This window comes from Dromiciops gliroides, chromosome 2, assembly GCF_019393635.1.
Source record: "Dromiciops gliroides isolate mDroGli1 chromosome 2, mDroGli1.pri, whole genome shotgun sequence".
Taxonomy (NCBI): Eukaryota; Metazoa; Chordata; class Mammalia; order Microbiotheria; family Microbiotheriidae; genus Dromiciops; species Dromiciops gliroides.
Window position 1 is genome coordinate 48,440,215 of NC_057862.1, and position 27,691 is coordinate 48,467,905.

The 27,691-nt window shown below is 45.5% G+C and overlaps 1 protein-coding gene across 1 annotated transcript in view; it reads left to right on the plus strand.

Moving 5' to 3' along the window:
* The window catches only part of ARID3B (AT-rich interaction domain 3B), a 62,772-nt gene that overhangs the window by 9,239 nt on the left and 25,842 nt on the right, over nucleotides 1-27,691 (plus strand). Inside the window, 2 exon segments of the mRNA XM_043989362.1 lie at nucleotides 22,527-22,595; nucleotides 22,834-22,906. Coding sequence (XP_043845297.1) covers nucleotides 22,527-22,595; nucleotides 22,834-22,906 — 142 coding nt within the window.

Consider the following 27,691-nt stretch of genomic DNA (forward strand, 5'->3'; position numbering starts at 1 on the left):
TTGTCTGAAGGTCAAACACCAACAGTTTCTCTGTCTCTACCTTCCTTCCCCATTTCCCTCAAAACCAACTCTCTAACTGCCTCTCAGAAAAACTCCCCTCACCCTCTTCCTGCAACTACCTCTAAATGTCTCTCCCACAGGAAGGGGCTGTTCTTAGTCATGCTGAATCTCCAACTGGCTCAGCATACCCACATGGGCTGTCCCCATTATAATCTGGCCAGGCCCATGTGGATGTAGGGGAGCTATTAGGGAGGGCTTAGTTACTTAATTTGATAATTTGACTCAATAAATGTTCCCTGTAGTCAGAGTTCCTCTTGTTTCTTCAATTATCTCTCAAAGTACACACCCACCTTCTCTTAGGCTTTTAAGCTTACATTTTTTTCAATCTGACTATAATGAAGCAAAGATAGGGTTATGAAAACCCCAAATCACAACTTTTCCCAGTGAACCAAAAAAACCCAAACAAACCCCAAAACAAGCAGAAAACAAAAACTGGGACTTAAATTCTAGCCTTTTACCTCCCATTTCATTGCTCAATTGACACCACATTAACATGAGCTTCATTTAACTGAAAAATTGACACACACACCCCCCATAGTCTCGAATAAATGCAATGTTATCATTCTTAGCAATTTCATTTAGCAGCTTTCTAAGTGAACAAAGAGTAGAAATGCTGAGATGTAGAACCCAAGAGATGCTATATTGGGTCAAACAAGGGGTCTTTCCATCCCAGTGTTCTGTCTTTGACAATGTGAACAGAGGGATGGTTTGGGAAAGAGTGTGGTTTCCCCTCTTGCAATCTAACTTTCTCCTAATAGAATACACCTAGAACTGAGCCTCCCCTTCCTTTGCCACCCATGTAGTTAACTTTGACTAAGTCGTGCCACCTTTCTGAACCTCAATTTTCTCATCTGTAAGAAGGGGATTAGACCAGATTTTCACGGAGGACTTTCTACCTCTGGAGCCTTAACCCCTTGAAATCTGGCTTCTGACCTGGCCACTCTCTAAAAGGTCACCAAAGAGAACTTATCATCATTGGCTTTTTGCAGTCCTCATCTACCTCCTTTTCTTTTTTCTTTTTGTTTTTTTTGTTTTTGCAGGGCAGTTGGGGTTAAGTGACTTGCCCAGAGTCACACAGCTAGTAAGTGATAAGTGTCTGAGGCTGGATTTGAACTCAGGTCCTCCTGAATCCAGGGCCAGTGCTCTATCCACTGTGCCACCTAGCTGCCCCTACCTCCTTTTCTGATGATATTTGACACCTTGGATAATGTCTTCCTCTTGGATGCTGTTCCTTTGTGTACTACTAGCCTCTCTTCTTGGCTGTCTGACCATTCCTTACCCTCCTTTCTTGGTTCATTTAGCTCTTCCTACTGTCCAAGGGTGGTGGGTGTTCCCAATCCTTGTCTTAAGCCATTTTATCTCTCCATCCTGTGGCAACAGAATCCATTCACACTGGTCCCCTTGGTGCAAAAGATGTCAATGTCTTCTGGGGATCCAGTCCTGCTTCTCCAGCTAAATCCTGGTGCACTTCAAACACAGCACAATTACAGATAAGAAAATACACCGTCTGTACAAATCAAATGTAAATAGAGGAGTGGTGAGGAAGTTCTTGGTGAGGATGTTTCCTTTAGGCTGTTGGCAGTCAGCAGACACAGCTTTAAGAATCACCTGCCTAGAGGTGGTAGTTAAAGGCATGAGCATAAGTGAGATTGCCAACAAAGTGAAGTACGGCCTGGGGAAGGTGGGGAGGGGGAGAGACTGAGACTGAGACCAGAGGAGCTCTTGCCTTCCTGGGCTCAGAGGGGAAGACATAGGAGTGAGTGTCACATGGGTAAAAGAACTACAATATGGACTAGAAGAATGGGCCATTTTTAAAGTTAAGGAGAAGGAGAATAGGGAGTGCCTGTGGTGGCCCTCCTAAGTATTATACAGAACTCTAACCAGCTCTCCTGACTGTAAAGGAAGGAGGTTTAGCACAGAAAACAGGATTTGTTGATGGGCTGGTCTTCCATTGTTATTGATTGTTCCATTGTTGTCAATTGGTCTTCCATTGGTTATTGGCCAAGGGGGAATTGGTGACCTTTGAGAGAGCAGTTTCAATGTAGTGGTAGGAAAGGAAGCAGGATTGCTGAGAATTAGAGATAGCCAGTGATTGTGAGGCTTTCATTTGTAAATTTATGTAAACCTTTTCTTTTTTTTAAGATAGGAAATTTTTGGCCTGTCTTGCTTCTGGATAACCGGTTCATATCATATAGTGGTAGCTTGCTTTGAATTTGAATCCGAGATCTGCTGTTTTCCACCACTGTGACCTTCAGCAAGTCCCTTCTCTGAACCTCAGTCCCCTCATTTATAAAATGAGATTGATGGATTGGATAATCTAGAAGACGCCTTTCAGTGACAATCCCGTGTGGGCTTCCACCCACTGAGTCAAGTAGTGCTTTCTATTCATTGCACTAAAAATTATTTTCCAAGCAATGCATTTTGTTGTGGAATCTTGGAATTTCATGGAAATTCCAGAAATTCTTTCAGTCTAGTCATACACATCAAAATTTGATAAGCTAATTTTTCAGGACTGATAAAAAATTGAACTCTTCAAACTGATTTGAAAATACCTCACTCTTTATTATAATTACTCTGCTACACCTGTGGTTTATTTGGTACAAGGAATTTTGAGGAGGAAACTCTCCCTGTCAACACTTGCAGGAGCCCTGAGAGGTTAAGTGACTTACTTAGGGTCACCCAACCAGGATGTGTCAAAGGTGGTACTTAGCCTAGGTCTTCCTGACTCTATGGCTAGTTCTCAAGCCACTCTTCCCTTCCTTCCCTCCATCACTCACTGACCCTCTTCTTCTTCCCTCTGTCTGCCCTAAATTGATACCTTGAAAAAAGTTTTATTGATGCTTTCACAGAAATCAGTTGTTTCTGGAAATAGCCTTGTCTGTCTCCACCCACCCGCATGCATAGTTCAAACCTTCCTTTGTAACAAAGAAAATTCGTTACAGGCCAACAGTGCAGTGACCACATGTGACACTGTATGCCTCATTATGGCCTTATACTCTCCCCCCCTTTGTCAAGAGGAAGTCAGTATGTTTCAGGATCAATATTGGTTCTTCACTTATTCAGAGTTCAGCTTACTTTTAGTGGCTGATTTGATTTATGTGGTTGTAGTCATTGTGTATATTGCTCTCATTTCCTTATTTTGTGTTGCATCAGTTCATACAAATCTCATGTTTCTCAGAATTTCTCATGTCTGTCTCTTAGAATCACCCAGTACTACATTATTTATATTCACATACATTCAGCCATTCTTCAAATTAAAAAAAAAAGTTAACATCCTTTGTTTTTATATCACCTTTATTTTCCCTTCCACCCAAGGAAGCTACCCCTCATAACAAAGAAAAGGGCCTAGGGTAGGAGGTGCAAACAGTTCAGCAAAACTGTCCAACTTGATCCATCTCGTCTGAGAGCAAGGCAACTGTCCACCTGCCTGGTGTGGTACAGAAGGAAGGAAGTGCCTTTTAACATCTCTGCTTTACATCTTGGTCACTGTGGATATTGTCTTTCTGTATCTGTTTACTTCACCCTTTTGGGGGGGGGCAATGAGGGTTAAGTGACTTGCCCAGGGTCCCACAGCTAATAAGTGTCAAGTGTCTGAGGCTGGATTTGAACTCAGGTCCTCCTGAATCCAGGGCTAGTGCTTTATCCACTGCAACACCTACCTGCCCCTACTTCACCCTTCAATTCATGCGAGTCACCTCATGCTTTTCTAAATTCTTCACATTCATCATTTCTTACCATAGAGTGAATATCCCATTCCATTCATGTCCTGCCTTTGGTTTAGCTGGTCCCTAATCAATAGATATTTACTTTGTTACAATTCTTTACTCCTGAAGAAAAGGGCTGCTATTGATTTATGGGGAACCTTTTGGTCTTTGACCTCCTGGGGATATAGGCCTAGCTGAGGGTTTTCTGGGCCAAGGCATATGGGCATTTTCATCACTTTCTTAGTACAATTCCAGATTGCTTTCCAGGATAGTTGGGCTGCTTCACGGCTGCACCAACAGTAAACTTGTGCTCCTGTCTTTCTGCAGCCCCTCCAAGCCTGACTATTGTATTTTGTTATCTCTGCCAATTTGCCACTGGGCAGGGAAACTTCAGTCAGTGTGAGCACTTTAGGCTAAAATCGCTGTCTGAATTTATGTCAGTTGCCCAGTTCTCATGTACCTACTCCATCTAAAACATGAAATTTGTAGCATGCCAAATAATGATCAAGAAATCCAATGAGAAACCACTAGTAAGGGCTTATTGCCCCTCCAAACTGCACAAAGGTCAGCCTACGGGCAATATGAAAGAGCCTTCAGCAGGGTTAGCATAGGCAAGCAGCCATCAGCTTCCCATCTTGTCCTGAGATGGACCAGAGACATATGTACCCTAGAGGGCTTCTGCCTCTGCAGGCAGCAAGAGCACAGTTTCCTCAACAAAGTCCCAGGATGCTTAGCTAAGCTCTAGTGTGGCTCTTGGAAACCAGAAGAGCACGAGGACTGGGGTAGCAAGGCACCATTTAGACCAGGACAGCCCAGGTGCATGGGGGACTCTCAGATCCCCACCATTCTAAGGTCCAGTGCTCTGAACTTTAGAGACCCAGGAGATTCCAGGCCCAAGAAGTAGAGGGCAGCTCAGGGACTCGGGGCAAGACTGCTCAGTGGGGGCTGAGGCGGCCCCAGCACAGAGCCTCAATTCAGGAGCGAAAGCTGGAGAGAGGAATAAATCAAAGAAGAGACTGACCAGCATAGATAATTATTGTAGATCTAGAGGTGGCCCATAATCCAGTCTAGCAAGAGACAGTAACCTTGTGACAGCACAAGCCAAGACTCAAAGACAAAGGTGTGTTTTAGGCAGCACCAGCCCCGAGTCAGGAGAGCCTGCTGACTTCCCTGGCCTCCCTTAAGCCCCAGCTCCAATCCCACCTTCTACAAGAATCCCTTCCTGAACCCCCTCAATGCAATATTAGCCCCTTCCCTTGGTCAGTTATTTCCTCTTGGCCCTGCATGTATCTTGTCTACAGATAGTGACTTTCATGTTGTCTCCCTCATTAGAGGATGAACTCCTGAGAGCAGCCAGAGTTCAGCACAGTGCCTGGCAAATAGTAGGTGCTTAATAAATGCTGAGTGACAAACCCACCAATTAGTTGGAGTCTTATCTGAAACAGAGGCAGAAAACTAAACATACACACGGTTTGGTGTAGAAGGAGATCAGATTCCACAAGTGGGATAAGGAAGGGTGGTTTACTGGGAAGGAGCCTTCAAAAACAAAAAAAACTTCCTGATCTCAAAGGGGGAATGAAAAAGGAAAAAAAGAAGACAAAGAACTAGCCTCTAACCCGTTGCTCATCCAGTAGGGCTGGCTGGACAAATTAAGTTATGTGAATAATGCAAGATTATTGCACTATAAGCTTGGATAAAAGATGGTTTCAGAGAATCTTGGGTTTCATGACCTGATACAGGGTGAAGGGAGCAGAACCAGAACAATTTCTTTTTTCTTTTTCTTTTTCTTTTTTTTTTGCAGGGCATTGGGGGTTAAGTGACTTGCCCAGGGTCACACACCTAGCTGCTCCCCAGAATGATTTCTACAAAGACCACAATATTGTCAAGAAAAACAGCTTTGGGGGCGGCTAGGTGGCACAGTGGATAAAGCACCGGCCTTGGATTCAGGAGTACCTGAGTTCAAATCCGGCCTCCCATACTTGACACTTACTAGCTGTGTGACCCTGGGCAAGTCACTTAACCCTCAATGCCCCGGAAAAAAAAAGAAAAATAGCTTTGAAAGACTTGAGAAAGAGCTCAGATGGGCTAGGCAATCAGCCTTGTCTCTGCAGGACCCAGGATGAAGCAGGCCACCCATCTCCTGATGGGATGGATTCAAGGTGCTGAAAAACTAGATGGTTTCGGACATGGCCACCGTGCTCATCTGCTGCTTCCTCTTCGTTTTTAATTGGGAGTGAGAGGGGAGGCTAGCCACAGTGATGATTTTTAAAAAAGGAAGGCCATTGAAACATTTTTTTAAATGCACAGAAGAGAAAAGAAGTCAAGAAGGAAGCACAGACAAGCAGGAGAGTTTTGGAAATAATGTGTGAAATGGATTATATATTTTCTTCACCAAACAAATGAGTGAAATGGAGATTATGGTTTTATGTATAGCCCTCTTTTGTATTTTTCTTTTCTGGAAATGCATATTTGGGGGGGGCATTTAATTTCCAAGTAAAAAAAAAGTGGGAAATAATTTTCATTCAATCAACAAGCAATTATTAAATACCTGTTCTATGCCAGAATGACTAGTAGGATCCTTGACAGTATGTGAATAATGCAAGATTATTGCACGATAAGCTTAGATAAAAGCCCTCCGAAGAGGGATGAGTTTGTGGGGAAAGATAATGAATTCTGGTTTGGACAGTTTGAGATGGTTCTGGGACATGCAGTTTGGAAATGGAGAAAGAGACACAAACTGCTAGACATTAGGCCTCCATCTACTATACCTTGGGATCATCCGAGTGAGAGAGTGCAGAGAGAGAAGAGTTGAGTGCCCAAGGCAAAGCCTTGAGGTCCATCCACAATGAGTGGCCATGATGTAAATAAAGATGGAAGAGCAGACAGGTAGGAGACTAAGAGTAAGCATAGATCAGAAGTTTCCCTTACCTCCATTGAGAGTATTCAGAAGGTGATGGTCAGCAGTGGCAGGGGCTGCTGACGTCCAGAAGAAAGAGCATTGAGAAAAGGTCGTTCAGTTTGAGTCAGGAGAACAGGGGTCACTTTGAAGAGAGCAGCGTCAGTGTGCTGTTGGGGTTGGAAGCCAAATTGAAGAGGGTTTAGAAGAGAGGGAAAGGATGGCAAATGATGAGCATGGAGAGCTTTTCCCAGGAGTTTAGCGAAGAGGGGAGGAAAGAAGGACAGTGGCTGCTGGGGATCTTTTTTAATCACTGCAGTAGTTCCCTGTCGAATTAAGGTGGTTTCCTTCAGTTACTGGTATAAATTTCTCCCAAATCTTCTGTTTTTAAATAGCTGTTTCTTATTTAAGGGAGAGGGTCTGAACCTGTGATTTCCTCAGTATAGGAAAACTCCCAAATGAGGAGATTCTTTTCCTGTGTAGGTCACCACTTTTTCTGCAGTTTATAGTCTTAGGAAGTTGCCTGAAGCATTGAAAAGTTGTGACTTTTGGGGCAGCTAGGTGGTGCAGTGGATAAAGCACAGGCCTTGGATTCAGGAGTCCCTGAGTTCAAATCCGGCCTCAGACACTTGATACTTACTAGCTGTGTGACCCTGGGAAAGTCACTTAACCCCAATCCCCTCACCCCCCCCCCAAAAAAAAAAAAGTTGTGACTTTCACAGGGTCACTTAATCTGTATATGTTAGAAGTGGGCTTTGAACTCAAGTCTTCCTAGCTCCGTGGCCAGGTCTCTATCTACTATACCATGTTGCCCCAAATGTATTTGCTTTCAGGTAGAAATCTGCCATTTCTTTGTCTTTTTTATTTTTACTTTTTGGCCTTTCTCTTGACCTATTTCCAGAGAGTCACCAGAATTGCATGCAGCAATCCAGGTGTAAAACTCACTGAGTTAGCTTGTGTTTTCTGATGTTGCCTGGAATTTCCTTTGCTTTCTTGGCCATCCCACTGGACTGGGACCTTTAGGGAGTAATTCATGGTGCCTCCTGTATCTCTTTCCTGGGTCATTACAGTGTCTTTTGAGCTCATCTGCCTCTAAATAGTCTGTTATTTTTTCCTAAATGCTTCATCCTGTACTTGCAGGTGTTGAAACATTAAAACTCTTGAAGGTGAGTTGATTCCTGGTCCTACCATTGGTTCACTCAGTTGTTTTTTCTTTAAACTTTTTGAGTTCCAAATTCTCCCCCCCCCCAATTTTGTTGTTGTTGTTTGTTTGTTTTGGGGGGGGTTGGGGGTTTTTTGTGTGTGAGGCAATTGGGGTTAAGTGACTTGCCCAGGGTCACACAGCTAGTAAGTGTCAAGTGTCTGAGGCTGGATTTGAACTCAGGTCCTCCTGACTCCAGGGCTGGTGTTTTATTCACTGCAATACCTCCCTCCCTCCCTCTAGTTCTGCCCACCCCCATTGTGAAGGCAAGAAACGTGATGCCCATTATACACACGAAGTCGTGTGAAGCATAATCTCACATTAGCTGTGAGCAACAGTGCCTTTGAAACAGTTTACTGTATTGAACCTCTTACGCCAGCTGAGAAATGAGGGGATTGTCCCCAGTGTCCTCTGAGACCCTGCTTCAGGTCTGTAACCCTCTGGTCTCTGAGCTCCTTTCCACCTCTGAAGTCTTTGTTGTGTGAAGTGTCCTGTGGTTGGTAACTTAATGAATGGGCAGCGAACTCTCATGGAGCAGCAGTGCTTTTCTTGTGTGTGTGTTGAGGCATACACATCATAGATGGAGATCTATGGCTATTTCTTTAACGGAGTGGCCATGTCCTGCTTCACTTCTCGGGGTTTGGCGTTAGCCCCAACCCATTCTCTGGACTTCACACCCAGACTCAGAGGAAGCTCCTCACTGCAGTCTTAAATGGATGAAATCCCAGGCCAGGCCCCTTCCCTCTTTCCATGTGGGGATCATCGAAGAGTCCTGTTTAACCTGGAAAAGATGACGTGATAGCTGCATTCAAGGATTTGAAGGGGGTTGCTGTGGAAGAGGGAGTAGACTTACTTGATTTATCATCAGGGAACAGAACCAGGAGCCAGTGGGTTCAGAGAAACAAATTTTGGTTGGACATAAGGAAGACAGATTCATGGATTAGAGTTTGTCCAAAAGTGAGATGGGCTCCCTAAGGCTGGAGGCCTTCAAGCAGAGGCTGGGGGACCACTTTCCAGGGGAATTCCTTTGGGGTCTTTGTTGGCCTAGATGCCCAGCGAGGTTCTGTGATGAATGTTGCTAGGGTGCATAAGGGCAGGGATTGCGTTTTATTTGAAGAACAACTTCTCTGCTCTAGTACTGGCTAGGGTTCTGCACATGGTAGCTAATTAAAAGTGTTTGCCACCTCTGTAGATTTGCCTGAGTAAAACGGAAGTGTTTTAGAAAGGCTGTTATCATGTAATCAAAATACAGGTTGTTTGAGCTGCCTGCCTTCCTTCCCCAGCCCCCACCTCCTCTTCTCCCCCTCAATTTGAGTTGTATTTCCCAAGCTACAGACTTTGAATTGATCTCTTACTGGTCACAGGTAGGCAGGATTGTTGCTAGTTCCTGCTGGGGTTACCTGAAAGGAAGGTGTGCATCTGCTAATTATGACTCCCGGGTTTACAGTGCTTCACTGCCTGCAGCACAGCACCAAATCCCGACCTTATCACGAGGGTTTGGGAGTTCTCCAGTGTTGGGTATATCAGCATCTGTTTCACTTCCTGGGTCTCCACTCCACCTACAGAAGGAATTTCTGCTGATTCTCCTGTAATCCCTGCCCTGGCCCCTTTATACATCTCATTCACTCCAACTGTTTGTGGTTGGAGCTGGTGGGAGAGCAAAGAGCATTCTTGTTTTTCTCTTCACACTAAGATTTGCAAAATGGACTTTTGACATTGCAACATCAGACCAAGCCTGGGAGAACTGTAATCAGTTAGAATTGCAGAACTGTGTGCCTGGCTAAAGGCAAACTAGTCTCTGAGCATCTCTACAAATCCAGACATTCATCTAAAACACTAGGGAGATTTGAATTTCAGAGCAAATACTCATCTTTCTAAGCTTATAGGGTGTCTCAGCCTAATAGAAACCCAGAAATGTTCTCCCTTCCTTCTCTCTAAGGGAGACTGTCCTATAACTGTGAGGCTTAATGCCCAGGGATACTTAAGAGCCTTTATCACAGGGTTTAAAAACTGTCTGAAGGACATAGGAAGGAAGAAACTAAACATTATGTGTGATGACTTTTTCAGGACAGGCTGAGCTCATAGAGGGTGACAGACTAAAAGGGTATGACAGAACACACAAGCACCTTGACTTGGTGACCCGTTCCTTGTATTATCATAGAATTCTAGAACTAGAAGGGACCTTTAGAGAGATATACCTTCACTGAGAGGAAATCTACTTGCTGAGGGGTCAGCCCATTCCATTCATCCTTAGACTGTGCTAATAATCACTGAACATCTTTATCTTTACAACGACCCCCAAAGCAATCTTATTGCTATTCCTTGTTCTTCATTCAGGAGTCAAGTGGAAAACTACTAACCAAGCTTACAAATGCCAGTCCTTTTTAATACTAGGAAGAGGTGGATTGGGTCACCTCTGACTTCTCCCCTCCAAACCAAACATCCTTTTAAGGAAAGGGTTAACTCTGGCTTTGGGGAGAGGTGGGTGGGGAATGAGAAGCTCAACTTGCTTTGGACATCTGAGCTCTGCTTTAATAAGATATTTCAGGTGGTCAGAGAGCAATCCTAAAATAGCCTGGATTCTGAATTGCTTTTAAAGTCAGGGCCTCTGGTCTCCAGGGAGAGAGAACTCCAAGGAATATTGAGCTGGCTCCTGAGACTCTCAGAGCTATGGCGAGAATGCTTTTTAAAAAAAATCACAGGGAAGAGCAAGTACTGGAGTCATGTGGTCCAGCCCTCTTGTTTTAAAGATGGGGAAACCGTGTTCCATACAGCTGGAGTGACTTGTCCACAGTTGCTTGGGAAAGTGAGTTAGAGAGCTGAGATTGGAACCCAGGGCCATTAGCTGGCCTCAGGCTGGCACTCTTTTCACTGCACCAAGCTCTTTTTCCAGTGGAAAGATTAAAGAGAGGACTCCCCTCCTATCACCTTTTCTCCCCAATGGAGGGCTGACCCAATGAGGTTTTCAGTTCTCCTGCCAGACCCTTTCCTGAGCCAGATCTTCAGCTTCCCTTAGGGCAGTGGGATCAGCCTCCTCCTCTCAGTCAGACAAGCACTGAATCGGGAATGCGGATGTTTTTTCCTGCCAGTGGCTTCCTGGCTGAGCCATCTCTCCGTTTTCCTATTTTGGTCAGGGCCGGCATCTTCTCCCAGAATCTGCCCAAGGCTCTAAACCTGGAGTGATGATTTACTCTGCCCTATTCATCATCCCTCTCCCATCCCTCCTTTTCTTTTCCCATTATCACTGTTGTCCAGATGATGACCTTTTTCCTGGATAGCCTCCTGATTAGTCCCACTGCCCTCCTCCCTCTCCCTCCTACCACCATAAAAACCATCCCCCCCATTCATCTTCCATAGCAGTTATTTCATCATGTCTCGAGTATACACACACACTCAAACACACTCACTTACACACACACACACACACACACACGCACACGCACGTGCGCGCACTCTCTCTCTCCCTCTCTCTCCCTCCCTCCCTCCCTCTCTCCCCATCCCCTAGAAATCTCTACAGCACCCTCAGTACTCCCCACTGAACTCAGCTCAGCTTCTTGGTGAATGTGCCAGGCCATTTGTCTGATTGTAAGCCTTCACATTGTGTCCTGCCCCTCCCCCCCCTCAAATGACAGCCCAAACCCCTAGTGAGAGGAGGTTCTTGTGGCTAAGGGGAGCTCACCTTCCTGGGGTGGTGGGGCCCTAAGAGGCCATCCAACCCGGTCCAGAGCTTAATGGGGATTTCCTCTACAGCAGGTTTGCCCCCCTCCACATTCAGAGCTCTTTTTTTCTTTTTTTTTGGCAGGACTGGAGACTTAGAATTAGAAAACCTGAATTCAAATCCCAGGAATGTTGATTACTCCTTGTGTGACTTTGGGCAGGTCTGGAATCTCCCTTTCTGAAATCCTCTAGACCTTGAGGGAGAATCTATGAATCTAAAACACATTTTATCGATACCTTCTGTTTTTACACTGCCTAAGTTTCCCCCAGCATTCCTCCCTGTCCTTGTTCTCAGAGAACTATTCCTTTTAATAAAGACTTTTTAAAAAAAACAAATTAAGAGGAAAAAGGGAAAAAATCAGCAAAATCAATCTGTTCACTGAAAAAGTAAAACTACCTTCAGTGTTGTGTACGTCCATAAAGGGGTAGGGAGAGAGGTGTTTTCGTTGTGGCCAAGCTGGTTTTGTTGGCTTTTGCAACACTCATTTTCAGTTGTTTGGTGGTGTTGGTTCTTTGCACTTACATTCTTGTTGTCCTGACATCTCTCTTGTTTTCTCTGCATCACTTCATGCAGGCTTTCTTTCCATGCTTAGAAAAGCTGTTTTAATCAGGAGCAGTATTTTCATGAAAGATTCCCTTGACTAACTGTAGCATCATAATTAGTAAAACAAACGTTTGTACTTGTTTTGTTACATTTACTTTAAACACGTTTCTAACATGGTTTCTCAAACTGGGCCTCTCCTTGCTTGGTGGGTGGAAGAAGCATTGATTTCTCCAGTTCTTGCTGCTAACACAGAAACGTCCTCCCAGCTGGTGTGCATGGAATAATTGGACTTTCTTCCAGCAAAGTGGATTTCCCCACCTCCCAGCTATAAAGCATAGTCTCATGATTTCACTCTCCCCAGACAAGAATATTTGTCTTGTTGGGGTCTGGCAGAGGGGATTAAGGTTGGGTGCTGCTGAGGTAACTCTTGATCCCAAGCATTTCTTCACTAAAGGTTGAGTAAGAACCTTATTCCTGAAAGGGGTCTGGAAATTTAAAGAGCACTCAGGAATTGTAAATAATAGAAAGCTGGACTTCTGGATTTGGCCTGAGATTCATCACCTTTCTGGTCTCACATTCCTCATCTGATGAAGTAGACTGGATTAAATCAGGTGACCCACCAAGGACCATGCACCCTCTAATATTCTGTGATGTCATGATTTGAGCCACGGGATGAAAGAGACTCCCACTTAGAAACCTCTTCTGGTTTGAATATTTATTTTGGGCAAAAAGCTGTTGATTCTGACTCCTTTCAGAATGCATATAGTTCCCCCATATATGCATGAGTGTACATACACACACTTTCTCTCTCCCTCCCTCCCTCCTTTGCCACCAAGCCTTCTTTCTGCACCATTTTGGAAAACAGTTTGTATCTCCCCCTTGGTGGCAGTTGAGCTGAATGGAAGTACAGAAGCCAGGGCCAACTGCAGCTGGGGCCTGGGTGGGTATTTAGTGACAAACTGTCAGTTTCCTGTGGACTCCTGGTGAGATCAAAGATTTAGGAAGAGAGTTCTCAGGGAGGAAAGACTGAAGGGGTTGTAAATGGCAATAAGAGACCAATCGGTGCTGTTGTGGGCTTTCCTCATGCATTTCTAGGGTAATTCAATACTCTTGCTGACAGGGCATCAAAGACTATTTTCCCCGGACAGGTTATACCTTGTGCTCAGTGGCCAATTCAGCTACACTTGCTTTCTTTTAGACCCCTTGATCTTTAAAGTGTCCAGAGGCTTTTTTAGGTTGCTTTTTCCCAGAAGACTGAGTGTGAGGTGTTTTGTTCCCTCTGCCTCCACTACCCACCTGCCTCAGTCAGACTCATTATTCAGTATTTTTCTGAGCCTGTAACTTTCCAGTAATATAACCTGCAGATCAGCCCCTGTCAGTTCCTCTTGCTTGTAAAAATCTGCATTGCATAACTGGACCAGCTCTCATAAAAGTTGATCAGGGTGAAGAACCAAGCAAATACTTGCTAAAACCAGTCATCCAGAAGTGGGGGGGGGGGAGGGGAGGGAAGCAAACGTAGAGAAGCTTTGGTGGTGAGAAGATCCCAAGCCTTGTCTTTGCTCTTGGATGTCACTGTTAATCCTGAGCTAGAAAACAGCAGATAGTTCACTGAGAGTTAGAATTTATTCATATGCCGGGCTACCTCTGAGGAAGAAGTTACACCCCCCCACCCTTTCACCCTGAAACAGTGAAGTTGATGCATGGTGAAGATTTTCCCACCATTTGCATTTATAGTATTTGAAATTTGGTCATATATGATCTTAGGATTTCAACTGTCCATAGCCATGAGTAATTATTGGTCCATTTTTACCCTAGGCAAGGAGCAGCCTGTTTTTCACTTTTCCTGGATGAGGCAAACAGTGAGATCATTCACATAGCCCCACCTCCCATTTCTTTGCAGTTGTTTTCTGGGTTTTGATAGACTGATTCCTGAGCTTATTGGCATTTCAAGTTAAAATCCCATTGTGAAACAGATTTTTAAGTCTCGTAAGCAGTTGGCTTTTAGTGGCATGTATTCAGCAACAATACCATTCTTTTATTTTTTATTTCCTAAAAGTTTTCTGTTATTTTCTAGTTACATGTAGAGAGAGTTTTCAACATTTGTTTTCCTAAGATTTCTAGTTTCAAATTTTTCTCCCTCCCCCCTCCCCAAGACAGTAAGCAAGCCGATATAGTTTATATATATACAATCACATTAAATACATTTCTGCATTAGTCATGCTGTGAAAGAAGAATCAGAGAAAAAGGGAAAAAACCTCAAAAAAGAAAAACAAAAAAAAAGTAGAAATAGTATGGTTCAATTTGCATCTAGATGCCACAGTTCTTTTTTTCTGGATTTGGAGAGCATTTTCCATCATGAGTCCTTTGGAACAATCTTGGACCATTGTATTGCTGAGAAGAGCCAAGTTTATCACAGCTGATCAACACACAATGTTGTTTATACTATGTACAATGTTCTCCTGGTTCTGCTCATCTCACTCAGCATCAGTTCATGCAAGTCCTTCCAGGTTTCTCTGAAATCTGCCTGCTCATCGTTTCTTACAGAACAATAGTATTTCATTACATTCATATAGCACAACTTGTTCAGCCATTCCCCAATGGATGGGCATTCCCTCAGTTTCCAGTTCCTTGCCACCACAAAGAGAGCTGCTATGAATATTTTTGTACATGTGGGTTCTTTTCCCTTTTCAATGATCTCTTTGGGGACAAGACCATTCTTAAACAGCATCCTAGGTTTGGGTGGAGCCAAAGGAAGCCATTGACTCTTGAGGGTCCAGGTGTCCTCAGATTAAAGAATCTTCCCTTTCTGTGTCCTCTCTGCCGAGCCCTCTCACATGGGTGCTTGTTTTCTCATGAAGGCCTTCAGGTCTCGGTCATACAGACGTTTGTTTTTATGCACCGTCTCCTGCTGTTGAAAGCTAGGTAGAAATATTCCCATTTGTGTGTTCTGGTCCCTCAACCCAGATGAGTATTAAATGGGTTTCTAGGTGGGCATTTCAGAGCAGCTGGAAGTTACGGTAATTAACAAAAAGCTGTGTTTTAATCTCTCTTAGTGACAGCTCCAAAGAAGAATTCTCCTGTGAACAAAACCAGCGTTCAGATCTCTTGCTAGAGTGAGTTAGAAATTGACCTGCCACAATAAACAGCTGACATAACAGAAGTGGCAATAATCCCCCATTAAATGTCTTTCAGCTGATGGGGGCTCACAGGGTAATTGACTTTCCAGCAGGAATTACCAGCTCAACCAAAATTACTGGGCATTAGAGCAGCCCCCTGCCCTCCTGTGAAAGGCCTACTACTGCAGCTCAGCCTGCTTTTGCTGATGCTATTCATCTTTATCATTCATTGTGTTTGTTACTACCAGAGGACACCAGAATGCTGGGGACTCTGTGTGTGTGTGTGTGTGTGTGTGTGTGTGTGTGTGTGTGTGTGTGTTTATGGGTGTCTTCTTGCTTTGTCATTGTCTTTCCTGAGCTGATGGTGTTACAGTGGGGCTTATCACTAGGCCTAGCCCATCTGATGAGTGCAGTCAGCATTTCCAGAGCACTCTCGAATGTGCCCACTGCTGTACAATCCAGAGACGACGCCCTGAAGCACATTTCATTCTACCAAGGGTGGTATTTGGAGGACTTTGCCTCGCCGCCACCACCACCACCGTGCCAGAAAGTGCTCTAGTGTGTGGATGGGTGTGTACACACACACACACACACACACACACACACACACACACACACATCTCTGGATGTGTCTCTGTCTTTCTCTATCTCCAAATTCACTTCCTTCCAGGAGACCACCCCAGAGAGGTCACTGAAGCAGAGCATCACAGTGGGCTAGAATGTGATTTCCTGTTGAGCATCTTCTCTTCTCACTCTGGCTCAGCTCGTGGAGCTGATCTGTTGTCAGTGCTTGTTGTTCCCATCTTTATGACTTCTCTCCTTTCTGTGCCTTTCACTTACACAGACTCATCCTGGTTCAGGTCCTTGTCCCTCTCGCTCGGACTCTTTAGATAAAGAACCTTCTAATTAGTTAAACTCCCGCCTCAAGCCTTTCCCAGCCCAGTCCATCCTGATGTCCCAGCAGTACAGATCAGGCTGTGTGCCCCTCCTTCCCTCTGCTCAGTAAACACCACTGGCTCTCTGTTTGCTCTAGAATAAAATAGAAGATGTAATCTCTGGCTGCCATTTAAAGCTCTTTACAGCCTGGCCTCCCCCATCTTCTTACACATCTCCTCCCCATGGAGTAGCCATATGGGCTCCAACCATACGGGCTTGCTTGTTATTCCTTGCACACGGCACTAGCCCTTCCATCTCCAAGTGTGGGCTGGTGTGTCCCACTCCTAGGGGTCTTTCTCTCCTAACCTCTGCCTCTTTAGTCCCCAATTCCTGAAAGACTGCGCCTAAGCAGTGCCTCCTGTAGAAGGCTCTTTCTGCCCATGGTCTCCCCACTCCCAGGGTTACCCTGTGCTCTGTATGTATCAGTCTGTCTAGGTGTTCTCTCACCCATTAGAATGTAAGCTTCTCGAGGATGCAGCTTTCTCGCTTTTGCTTTTTCTCAGTATCTTTAGGACTTGGCACAGCACTTGACACATAGTAAGCACTGAAATGCTGATTGGTATTTACACTGGAGTTGTGGGTCTGAGCCCACTTACAGGGCATTAAGCTTCTCCTAGAAGATTCTGCTCCTTAGCAATAGATTGGATCCCAGGCACCAGCAGCAGTCTTACAAATGCGTGCCCGGAGTTAGTTAGGGGATGGAGATTATGAACTGGACAGGACGCAGGAGAAAGAAGGGGGACCCAAATTCAACTGATCTGGAGCAATCAGTCAGCAAATCTTTATTAAGCACCTACTGTATGCCAGGAATTGTGCTGGGGCTGGGGAATCAAAACAGTCCCAGCCCTTAAGGAATTTACGTTCTACCAGAGGAGACATGGGAGGGGGGGGTTATGTTGTATATGTATATATTAAACACACACACACATGCACATATATATGTGATGCATTATGGCGTGCAAAATACTTTACATATTTTATCTCCTTAGTTCCGTATGACAGCTTTGTGAGGAAGATGCTATTATCATCCCCACTTGACAGGTGAAGAAGCTGAAGAACAGAGAGGATGACTTGCCCAGGGTCTCCCAGCCTGTCTGAGGCAGCATTTGAACTCCAGGCTTTTCTTTCTCCTTCCAAATACATATAAAACATATTGAGACACTTAGCTGACAGAGTGGCCAAAGTGCTGGGTTACGCGTTACATAAATGTTTTCATTCCTCGTGGTTGTTCTTAATGACGATGAAGATGACCGTGATGATGATGCCAACTCCAGCAATTTTTGAGGAGTGTGCCCTAGCAGCTGGGGAGGGGGAGAGGGCTGGGGGAAGGGGGCAAGGGCCTGAAGGAGGGCGAGTTTGTGCGAGTGAAGAGATGGGGCCAGAAAGGGGAGATGTTGGAAAGGAGAAACAACAAGGTTTGACGACAGATTGGCCATCTGAGGCGAGCGGGAGAGAGAAGAGGAAGATGCTAAACCAGAAATCAGGTTCTAGCTCATCATGGTGGGAGAAGCCTCCTTGAGAAGGAGGTACCCGAGCTGAGGATGCAGAAGGGGCTTGTAGGAGGCAGCAGTGAGGAGGGGGCTCATTCTAGGAACAGTAAGAAGACCAGGGGGGCTGGACCCAAGAGGACACAAGAGGCAGTGTTTTGTAATACTGGAAAGGGGGATTGGGGCCAAGTGACAAAGAACTTGGAGAACCTTGGGTTTGGTTTTACTCCTACAGGCCCTCATTTCAGTGGCTTAGGAGTGAACAGCATGTTACCTTGTCACCCCCTTCCCCCACCCCTGCCCCAAGACTCAGTGTCCTCATCTCTAAAGTCAGAATCTCAGAGTTGGAAGGGACACAGTGGCCATCTAGTCCAACCTGTTTTCAAAAAACTATCTCCTGCAAGATACACGAGTGATGATCCAGCCCTTGGGTAAAGAACGCCCGTGAGGGACCAGCTGTCGCTTCCGGAGCCGTCCCATTCATGTCACCTTTGCATGGCTTTAATGTCTGATGTTAACTGTAAATCTGCCTCTTCACAACATCCTCCCATTAATGGCTCCTGCCTCCTTCTCTGAGGCTGAGCAGAACAAGCCTATCCTCTAGGTGGGAGGAATCTAGGGCTTGCTTTTCTTTAGTTGTTTGGACAACCTTCCTTGGCCTTCCTAAGACGAGGCATCCGGACCGGCTCACAGTGCTGTACGTGTGGTCTGAGGAGAGGAGTGGACAGTAGAATTGGGGCCCCCTTCTGGCTTCATGCAGCCCGAGGTCTCATGTGCTTTCTTAGCTGCTCAAAGTACACAGTTGACATTGAGCTGGCAAGCCACCAAAACACCAAGGCTTTTCCAAATGACCCCAGCACCCCCACACCTTGTACTTTTCAAGTAGACATTTTGAATCCAGTTTTAAGATTTTTTTTAAGTGACTTGCCCAGGGTCACACAGCCTAGTAGGGTTAAGTGTCCGAGGCCCGGATTTGAACTCAGGTCCTCCTGACGTCCAGGGCCGGTGCTCTATCCACTGTGCCACCTAGCTGCCCTAAGATTTTTTTAGACTGAGCCCTATTTTAAAGGTTTGATTCTGCCCCAGTGTTCTAACTTGTCAAAATCTTTTGAATCCTGACTCTTGTCATTCTGTGTATTAGTTATCCTTCCTTGTCAGGGCAGAATTTTGATAAGCAGAGTTATCTGTGTTTGTCCCTTTGTTTTTGAAGACATTATGGTTTTGGACTTGCTCAAGAAGTGGATTTAAATGAGGCAGAAGTGGCACAAAGGCAACAACTCATTCTCTCGTTCTAGAGTCACTGAAGTTCAGTGTCATAGTCTCTATACCTCTATCCAAGTCATTGTTACAGACTGGGCAAAGTACAGATCCCTTGAGCACACCACTGGAGAACCCGTTACCCCGGTACCGATGGTGCTACCTTGAACTCATTCAAGGACCACTCTTTGGGGTCTGGCTGTTCAACCAGTGTGAGATACCAACTTGTATGCCTAACTGGCTCACATTCTCTCTCTTTTCTATGAGAGATTGTTATCTCTTTTTTGCTAAGATGTCAGATTATACAACAAGTTTGTGTAACATTCTAATAGCTGTCTAGACAAAGTAATTGTCATAAAGAAATGGAAGCAGTGTGGCCTAATATCATGTATTCTGATTTGTCCCTACACTGGTTCCTTTTGGCGTATTACTGTTCTAGATGGACTTGACTATTTAAAAACTGGCATAGGGGCAGCTAGGTGGCGCAGTTGGTAATGCTCCACCGGGCCCTGGATTTCAGGAGGACATGAGTTCAAATGTGCCTTCAGGACACTTAACACTTACTAGCTGTGTGACGTGTGTACCCTGGGCAAGTCCCCTTAACCCGCATTGCCCTGCTCTCCCCCCCCCCCCCCCCCCCCCCCCCCCCCCCCCCCCCCGCCAAAAAAAAAAGCCTGGCAAAAGGATCTCTTACTGTGCCCTTCCTTTCTCTTAGGGGTCGGGGTCAGCTCCTTCTCAGTCATTTGGGTTGTCATTTTTCTGGCCCAGAAACCATTCTCCTTGGTAGAGAAATGAGAAGCAGAACTGGAGCCCCTTTGTCTCCCTGAGCTCATCTGGCCCTTCTTTGATACCTTTTCCCCTAATGTAGTTTTGGTTTTTAATCCCCTTTTCTCATCCTTGGCTCTCCCTTCCAGTAACTAGTCACATCCCATTTTTGCACTTACTCTTTCTAAAGCTCTCTTCATCCTCCTTAGCTTTCCTCACCTTATTCTGACCCTTGTGGCCCTGCCTTAAAAAAAAAAAATCTAAATTGGTTGGTCATTTCCCTGGGCAGCCACATTAGTCTTTTTACTGTAACTCCCCCTTTTGCCTATCAGAGTTGTGTCTTCAAATGTTCATCTTTTCATACTTTCCCAGGCTGACATTTTCTCCATCTCTGCAGTCACTTTTAGCTTTAAGATCCTGTGATATAAAGAGCTTATAAACTTATGGGTGTGTAGGTCTGTAGATAGACAGACACCATTATTTATAGACTGCCCATATACAAAAGACGGCGATTTAGTCAGGAAACATTTATTAAACACCTCCTGCATACGAGCCACTGTGCTAGGTACCAGGGGACATAATAGAATTTAGAAAAAACTCCTTATGAATGGGGATTTTTTTTTCATTCGTTGTATTTTACAGCATCCCCAAGTGCCTAACTAGTCTGGAACATAGTAGGTGTTTAATAAATGCTTGTTGTTTAATTTGTGACCATGAAGTAAGGGAATAAAATGCTTATACAAATAACTATAATGCCCAGTAATGTTTGGTAGGTGCATTAGAGAGGTACAAACAGTGGTTTGCGAGGTCTAGTTCAGTTGTTCCTGATCTCCCTTCCCTTTGCTACCCCACCCACACATCCCCAAACTTCATTAAGAACAAAATAACACAATTTATGGTACTCTGTAATTGACGATTGTCAGCATTTTAAATAATCTAAACAAAAATCGCCTCTAACTAGTTTTCTTTAAACTACAGAAAATAGAAAATGGATTTCAGCCTTACTGGCAGCACACAAATCTATTGGAAAATGTAATGTATATTTAAATACTAACTGCTTGGAGGATAGGTTACAGCCTCTGAAATCACAAGCTTTTTTCTTGAGTAACCATTCCCTCTGCTGTGGCCAGTTCCATGGTCCCCTCCCTCAAGAGTCTCTTTTGCTTCTTTTGAGATGCTTTGTAGCCTCCTCCACGAGCCACTGTAAATAACTCTGAAATTTCCATATCCTTTCAGCAGGAATTGGAGCTATCGATGGATTAAGTCAACTAATCATGCAGTTGTACTTTCCCTGTCTCTTTGAAAATGCCATTTCAAGCATAGATACACATCAGCTTGGAACTGTAAGGTGCCTCAGAGGTCATGTGCTCTACCTTAGCGCCTGGACAGCAATCCAGTCCCCTGCAGTTGGCCAGCCGGCTTTAGTTTACCCTTGAAGTGACCTTGACACACTAGTTCTTCCTTTTAGACAACTAAGCATTAGAAACATTTTCTTTATAATGGAGGGAAATTGATGCTTTGCCACCCATACACCATACCAGTTGCTCCTCTTGTGTCCTCTGAGGCCAAGTAGAATAAGTCTTATGCCTTTTCTACATTAATAGCCCCCTCTGCATTAAAAAGCCCAGATGGAGAGCTTTAGGGAAGCATCCTGTGGGGCTGTGACCTTCCATCTTCAAGATAGTCGGTACAAGCTGCCTGAAACCTAAGCTTTTGGGGCCCACCATAGCACACTGCAACTCAGCTAGGAGTTCACTAAAACCCAAGTATTTTGTCATAAGCTATTGCCTCGCTGTGTCTTCCTCATCTTATACCTGTGTGGTTGGTTCTTTTATTTTTTTTTGGTGAGGCACTTTGGGTTAAGTGACTTGCCCAGGGTCCCACAGCTAGTAAGTGTCAAGTGTCAGGCCGGATTTGAACTCAGATTCTCCAGAATCCAAGGCCTGTGCTCTATCCGCTGTACCACCTAGCTGCCCCGGTTTGGTTCTTTTAAACCCAAGTATAGGATTTTACAGTGTCACCTGTTGGATTTAGCCCAGTATTCTAGTCTGTCAGGATATTTTTGGATGCCTCAGGTCCCTCTATCACATTAGGCTGTTTTCCCTGCTGTTTCAACTAGGAGGATTGACCAACAGCTTCCTTGAATTATAGCTTCTTTAATGAGAATATGCTTTTTCTTTAGCAGCAAAGGCCTCTTCTTTAGGTAATGTCACTAGAAACTTCATACTCTTGGGAATTCTGGGCACTTTGCATCAAGGACCTGTGATCCTGAAGTTTTGACAGGTCAAGTCTGAAGAGAGATGCTAGATCTAGGTTCCTTTACCCTCTGGCCTTTTTTCTCTTACCATCTTTGTTCTTTTACAGAGATGGGGTAGGTCAAAGTGCATATTTTCCCAGGCTACAGGATGATGGTTTTATTGTGATGGTTTATGACACAATCAGGCCTCAGAGGGCTGGTGATGGGGAGAACAACTTGAAGATGTCTGGCTTCTCTTCTACATTTATCTGACTGGTTTTTGCCTTTGTCTTTGAGAAGTCTCAAGACCTTTGATGAAGTCATGTGCTACATCACTCCCCCACTGCAGTTAGAAATCATTCTTCTCACTTTACTCTTTCTTTCTTTTTTTTTTTTAATTATGCTATGAAAAATAAAATGACAACAATATCAGACTTGAATGAGGGTCTGTTTTGGATGCTTTCTGACCCGTATTTCATGTGAGCCAGAATCACTGAGTTTCAGGTGACCTTTTTATCCTTACCTTAAATTATTCCCTAGCTCACTTCCTACTTGTCATCTTTCCTTCCCTTTCCTTCATGAATATGTCCTCTTTCTTCCTTTTCAGAATGGCGGTTTGACCTGGGATGATGCCGATGGAGGACGGGGAAGAGAGATCTCGAGAGATTTTGCTAAGGTCTGTGCTGTTTTGTATGGTGGCAAAGATCCTTTGGGTTTAAAAAAGAAAGTTTATTTTCATGGATCATTTCTCTAGTATCATTCCCACCTCTCTCAAGGTCAGGTCGGGGTGGGTCACAAATCCTAATTAGGAGGGTCCCCCAAATGGAGGTGGGGAGCCTTTTGTATCCATGGTGTTGTTCCCCTAGTAGGATGGTATTTAACCTCATTTCTTTTCTTGGGGTTGGGGTCTGCAGTTGTATGAACTGGACAGTGATCCTGAGCGGAAAGAGTTCCTGGATGACCTTTTTATCTTCATGCAGAAGAGGGGTGAGTACTCACATGTTAACCAGCCTCTTTCTAGAGTCATGGCCCCAGTGCCACAACATCAGGGTCTTGCTGATGGACTCTGTGCAAAGCCGTGAAATCTGCAACCAAAGTGAGTAAAGAGGAGTTTTGGAGGTCATACAATTCCTTCCCTGTCTGTTTTTACTCCAATTAACTGGTCTCAGGAGTCATTTCAAAATCAAATGTTGCCTCCATTTTATCGTCCCAGCTGCTCTGTTGTTCACTCAGACTATTGCCAGGGCCCCCTGCAGGGTCTCTCTGACATCCTGGAGAGTGAGAAAAGTAAATGGAAGAATAAGAGCCCCGTAAGATTTGTAGCAAAGACCTGAAATAATCCATGCAAAAGAGAGGCCAGCCCTTTTCTCTGTTCTCCAATGGCTCTTTGATCCTTATTTCCATTATCTTGGTTAGCACATTGTTACAGTTGAGTTGTGAAATGTGCCAGACTCTCCCTGGCTCTTTATTCCTCCTTGCTCTCCATCCCTCCCTGCCCCCTCCCATGAGGAACCATGGCGTGACTGAGCCTTGAGCCTAGGGTGTTTCCTTCCTGCTTTACATCCTGTTATAGGAGCTGGGTCACTAATAAGGCCAGCGCTCAGGAAGCACGGGCAGGAATCATGAACTCCACACCATAGAGCTCCTCAGCAGCCCTTGCACCAGCCTCAGTTGCTCAAAGCCACAGGAAAGATTTGTGTCTCGCACGTTTCTTCACAGCCCCTTGTTTCGTTGCCTCTGCTGGGGTTCCTTCATCAGTCCTTTCGTGGGCAGGGAAATCAGCATTTTCTGAAAACAGGAGGCTAAGGTACTCTGGTTCAGCCTGGGCTAAGATGTGGGCCGTCCTCCCCAGCTACCCAGAACGATTCTTCTCCCCATCTTTTGGCTTATAAGAGCCTTAACTGCCTGGCTGGCATGTGCAGAGCTATTGGATTGTTCATGGGCGCTTGAAAGCTTTGAGTCCCATTTTTCCCAGCCATCAATTTCTGCAGAGATAGGGTCTAGGAATTGGTTTACACGTATAACCGTTATCTGGAGCTACACATGTCAGTATAAGTGAAGAAAGAAGGGCATAATCCTAGAAATGTATGTGACTGCCAGCAGAAAACCTCCCGCTTACCCAGAGAGAGAGATCCACTTAATACTTTGGTCTCTCCTTCCAATTACCTTTTAATTATTTACAAGCTCCACAAGCCCAGCTGGTGCAAGCCAGGAGCTGATCCTGGCTCGAAGGGGCTGCCATAGCAATATAGATTTTAATCAGCAGTGTATTTCCACTGTTTTATTTTCTTCTTTATTGCTGTGCTCATTTCCCAGAAGGATTTTAAAGGGAAATGGAAGAGTAGTATTGGGCCTGCCAAGACAGAAAAACAGGGCAGCCTTACTGAGCTACAGAGAGGCTGAGTGGGGAGACTGGAGAGCTTTGGCATGTGGGCCTGCCTTAAGCCAAGCCCGAAGGCAGCAGTGAAGAGCGAAGATTGGGCTCTACTGGATTTCAGCTGTCACTTGGCCACCAGCTTCATTGCTGAGGTGTTTGGGCTCAGAGGGAAAAATGGACAGGGCAAAATCTCAGCTACAGTGAGAGGTGCCGGGATTGTCTGGGAGCTGAGGCAGCCCAGGACAGACTCATTTGTGGATTCCATCTGTTCAGCCAGTCAGTGTTTATTAAGCACCTGTTATGTGCAGAGCACTTTGCTAAGTGCTGAGACATAGGACGGTTACATAACAGAGAGTCTGTGCGGATCCAGGTCGCTCATTTGGAGGCCAAAGGCCTGGGCTGCTTCAGTCTCCACTCGACCACTCACTCGATCCGACTGTAGCCTGGGATGGACCTCCTGTGTGCCAGGCACTGTCCTAGGTGCTGGGGATGGATGCAGACCAAAACCAATCCCTGCTGTCCAGTTGACTTTCTATCTGAGGAGACGTGTGTGTGCATGCACACGCGTGCAGTGTACGTAAAGAATCAAGATAGAGGGCATGTTCCCAATGTCCAAAACTGCACCAAGACATCTGGGACAGCCCATATAGAATAAGTACAAAACACATACAAGATGATTAAGTACAAGGTAGTGAGGGAGGGAGGAGACTAGCAACTGGGAGGGATCAGGAAGGGCTTAATGAAGGAGATGATGCTTGAACTGTTTCTTGAAGGAAAAGAGGAACTTTGAGGCAGAGAGGGAAGGAGAGAGGCGATGCAGCCGCAGGGAATGGTCAGGGCAGAGACGGCTAGGAGTATGTGAGCTGTCTGAGTCACAGAGTGCAGGCTGGGGAGTGTAGTGAGTGCCCAGTGAGTCAGGAAGATTGATTGGGGCTTCCAGGCTCAACTGGAGATGACCATTTCTCCTAGAGGAGACTGGGATTGATTGAGATGGGGAATAACATGGTCAGATGTGTGAGGAAGGGAAATCATGTTAGCAGTTGTGTCACTGATGGATCGGAGTGGAGCGAGGCCCTCGCCGCTGCCCAGTGGAGCTGGTGCAGTCTGTGCAGATAGATAGAAGGGGGCAGCTGTGGCTGTAGGGATAGAAGAGGAGGTGTGGACCACCCTGATGTCATGGTCCTGGGTCTGTTGAGCTCACGCTGCCTTTGGAACATCCAGGCTGACATGTCCAGGAGACAGCAGGACTGCTGCCCAGCAGAGAAGACATGGGGTTCATTCTGTCTCGGCCCCAGGTGGTAGAACCGGCATGAAGGCCTAGGAGACCTTGTGTCAGGACAGCTTCCGAATGCCAAGAGTCGCCCTGTGTGGCCTGGCCCCCAAGAGGTGGCTCAGAGGGGGGATTTCTTTTGTATGTAGCTTGGACTGGATGACCACTGGTGTTTCCTCCAACTCTCAGATTCGGGGATTCTGTGAGAGAGATTAGGGCTGCACGTAGAGAGATCTGGAAGGTGTCTGCCCAGAGCTAATGGACCTCTGGAAGCTGCTGAAGGGACCTGAGGACAAGAGTGTCTAGGATAGGGCCCTGATGAGGGCTTGATGAACCAGCCCAGGAGCCGGAGGGCCCTAGGAGGAAACGCTGGCACAGAGAGCCATGGGACAGATGAGTTAGGGGAGGAGGGCAGGGGCGGCATCAGATATGGTGCAGGGACCCAGAAGGGGGAGCATTGAGCAGGGCCCCAGCTCCCCTGGGGGGTCCTTCCATAGCGATCTCCTCTTCTCTAAATCTGAACGCTTGTTTGTACAGCGCATGTGGAACTTAACCAAGGATCAAAAGATTCTCTTGCCCAGCATGGCTCCTGCCTTTGACCAGGCAAGTATGCTGGGCAGTGCTGCAGGAGCCGAGGGCAGTGTGTCTGACGGAGTTCCCTGCTCGGCTCTTTGTCTCCCTCTCTTCCCCACTTACAGCTTTTGTGTTGACGCTCCCTCCACCACTGTAATCTCTCAGGACCCCAGTATCTGCAGATTGTTAGGAATATCAGATGAGAAAATGTATTTAAAATACTTACTAGTCAGGTGAGCTCTCGTTTGGAAGGGCAGCACGGTTGTATTGGAAGGAATGTGAGACTTGGATTCATATGCCCTGGTCCGTGACACCTGCTAGCTATTTGAACATGGGTGAGTCCCTTATCTGAGACTTTTTTCCTTATCTATTAAATGGAAATTACAAAGATTGAATTGCCTGCATCCTAAGGAAGTGTGGAGGAAAGTACTTAGCAAACAGTGAACAAGAGCTGTTCTAGCATAGCATCTCTCTGATCCCCATTACCATAGGGAGCTGAGCTTTGACTTGATCAGGCCTTTTTTTTTTTTTTTAAACTAACCAGTGGTATAGAGAACTCCTGGTGGGGAAACTCCTTCCACCAGCTGTTGTACAGATTGTAATTGTGAAGATTTATCTGAGGCATTGAGACGTTAAGGGATGTGCTCAGGGTCTCCCAGCTGGTGGGGCAGAGCAGGGATGTACACGAGCTCTTCCTGAGCCCAGGTCTGGCTGTCATCTACTCTGCCCAGTGACCCCTCATGCCTTCCCAGCCCAATTGGCTGCTTTCCTGAAGCATCCCACCTGTTCCCACTTGTTTTACACTTTTGTTCTCTGTCCCCGTATCAGAACTGCCTCTAATTGCAAGGCGGGTGGTATGGCTCGTTTTATGGAGGAGGAGTCCACAACTCCATTCCAAGAAGGGGAGGAGATGGGGATTACCATTGTTCCCCTTTTTCAGACAGGGAAGCTGAGGTGCAGAATATGCAAGGGGGTTCTATATAAGGTGATGTATTGAGTCTAGAACTAGGAATAGGAGCAGATTCATTCATTTAGCAGATCATTTTTGAATCCCTGCTACATATGTGCAGAGCTCTCTGCTGTGTCTTTTGGGGGGTGGGTAGGGGCAGGGGTGCAGAAAACACATAATGCACAGTGATCCTTTGTTTGAGACATTAACATTCTAGGTAGGGAGATGAGGTATAGACATAGGAAAAGCAAAACAACATGAGACCTGGCATAATGAAAAAATAACTATATCAAAAGGCACAAGAGTTAAGTTGTAAACTCCACCACTTACCAGCCATGTGTCTTTAACCTGTAGAGACGCTTCAGTGGTCTTGCCTGTAAATGGGCCTGAGACCTCACTTACTCAAAGGCAGGGGCCTGGACAAGGTGATCTCTGGACTCTTTGGTTACGATATATATGAGAGCATTCTGTCTATTGATGGTGGTGTCTGATACCTCAGCTAGATTGTAAAGTCTATGAGGAAGGGGAATCATGTCTTATCTAAACTTGTATCTTCCCCAGCACCTAGTGCAGTCTTGGCAAACAGTAAGTGCTTAATATATG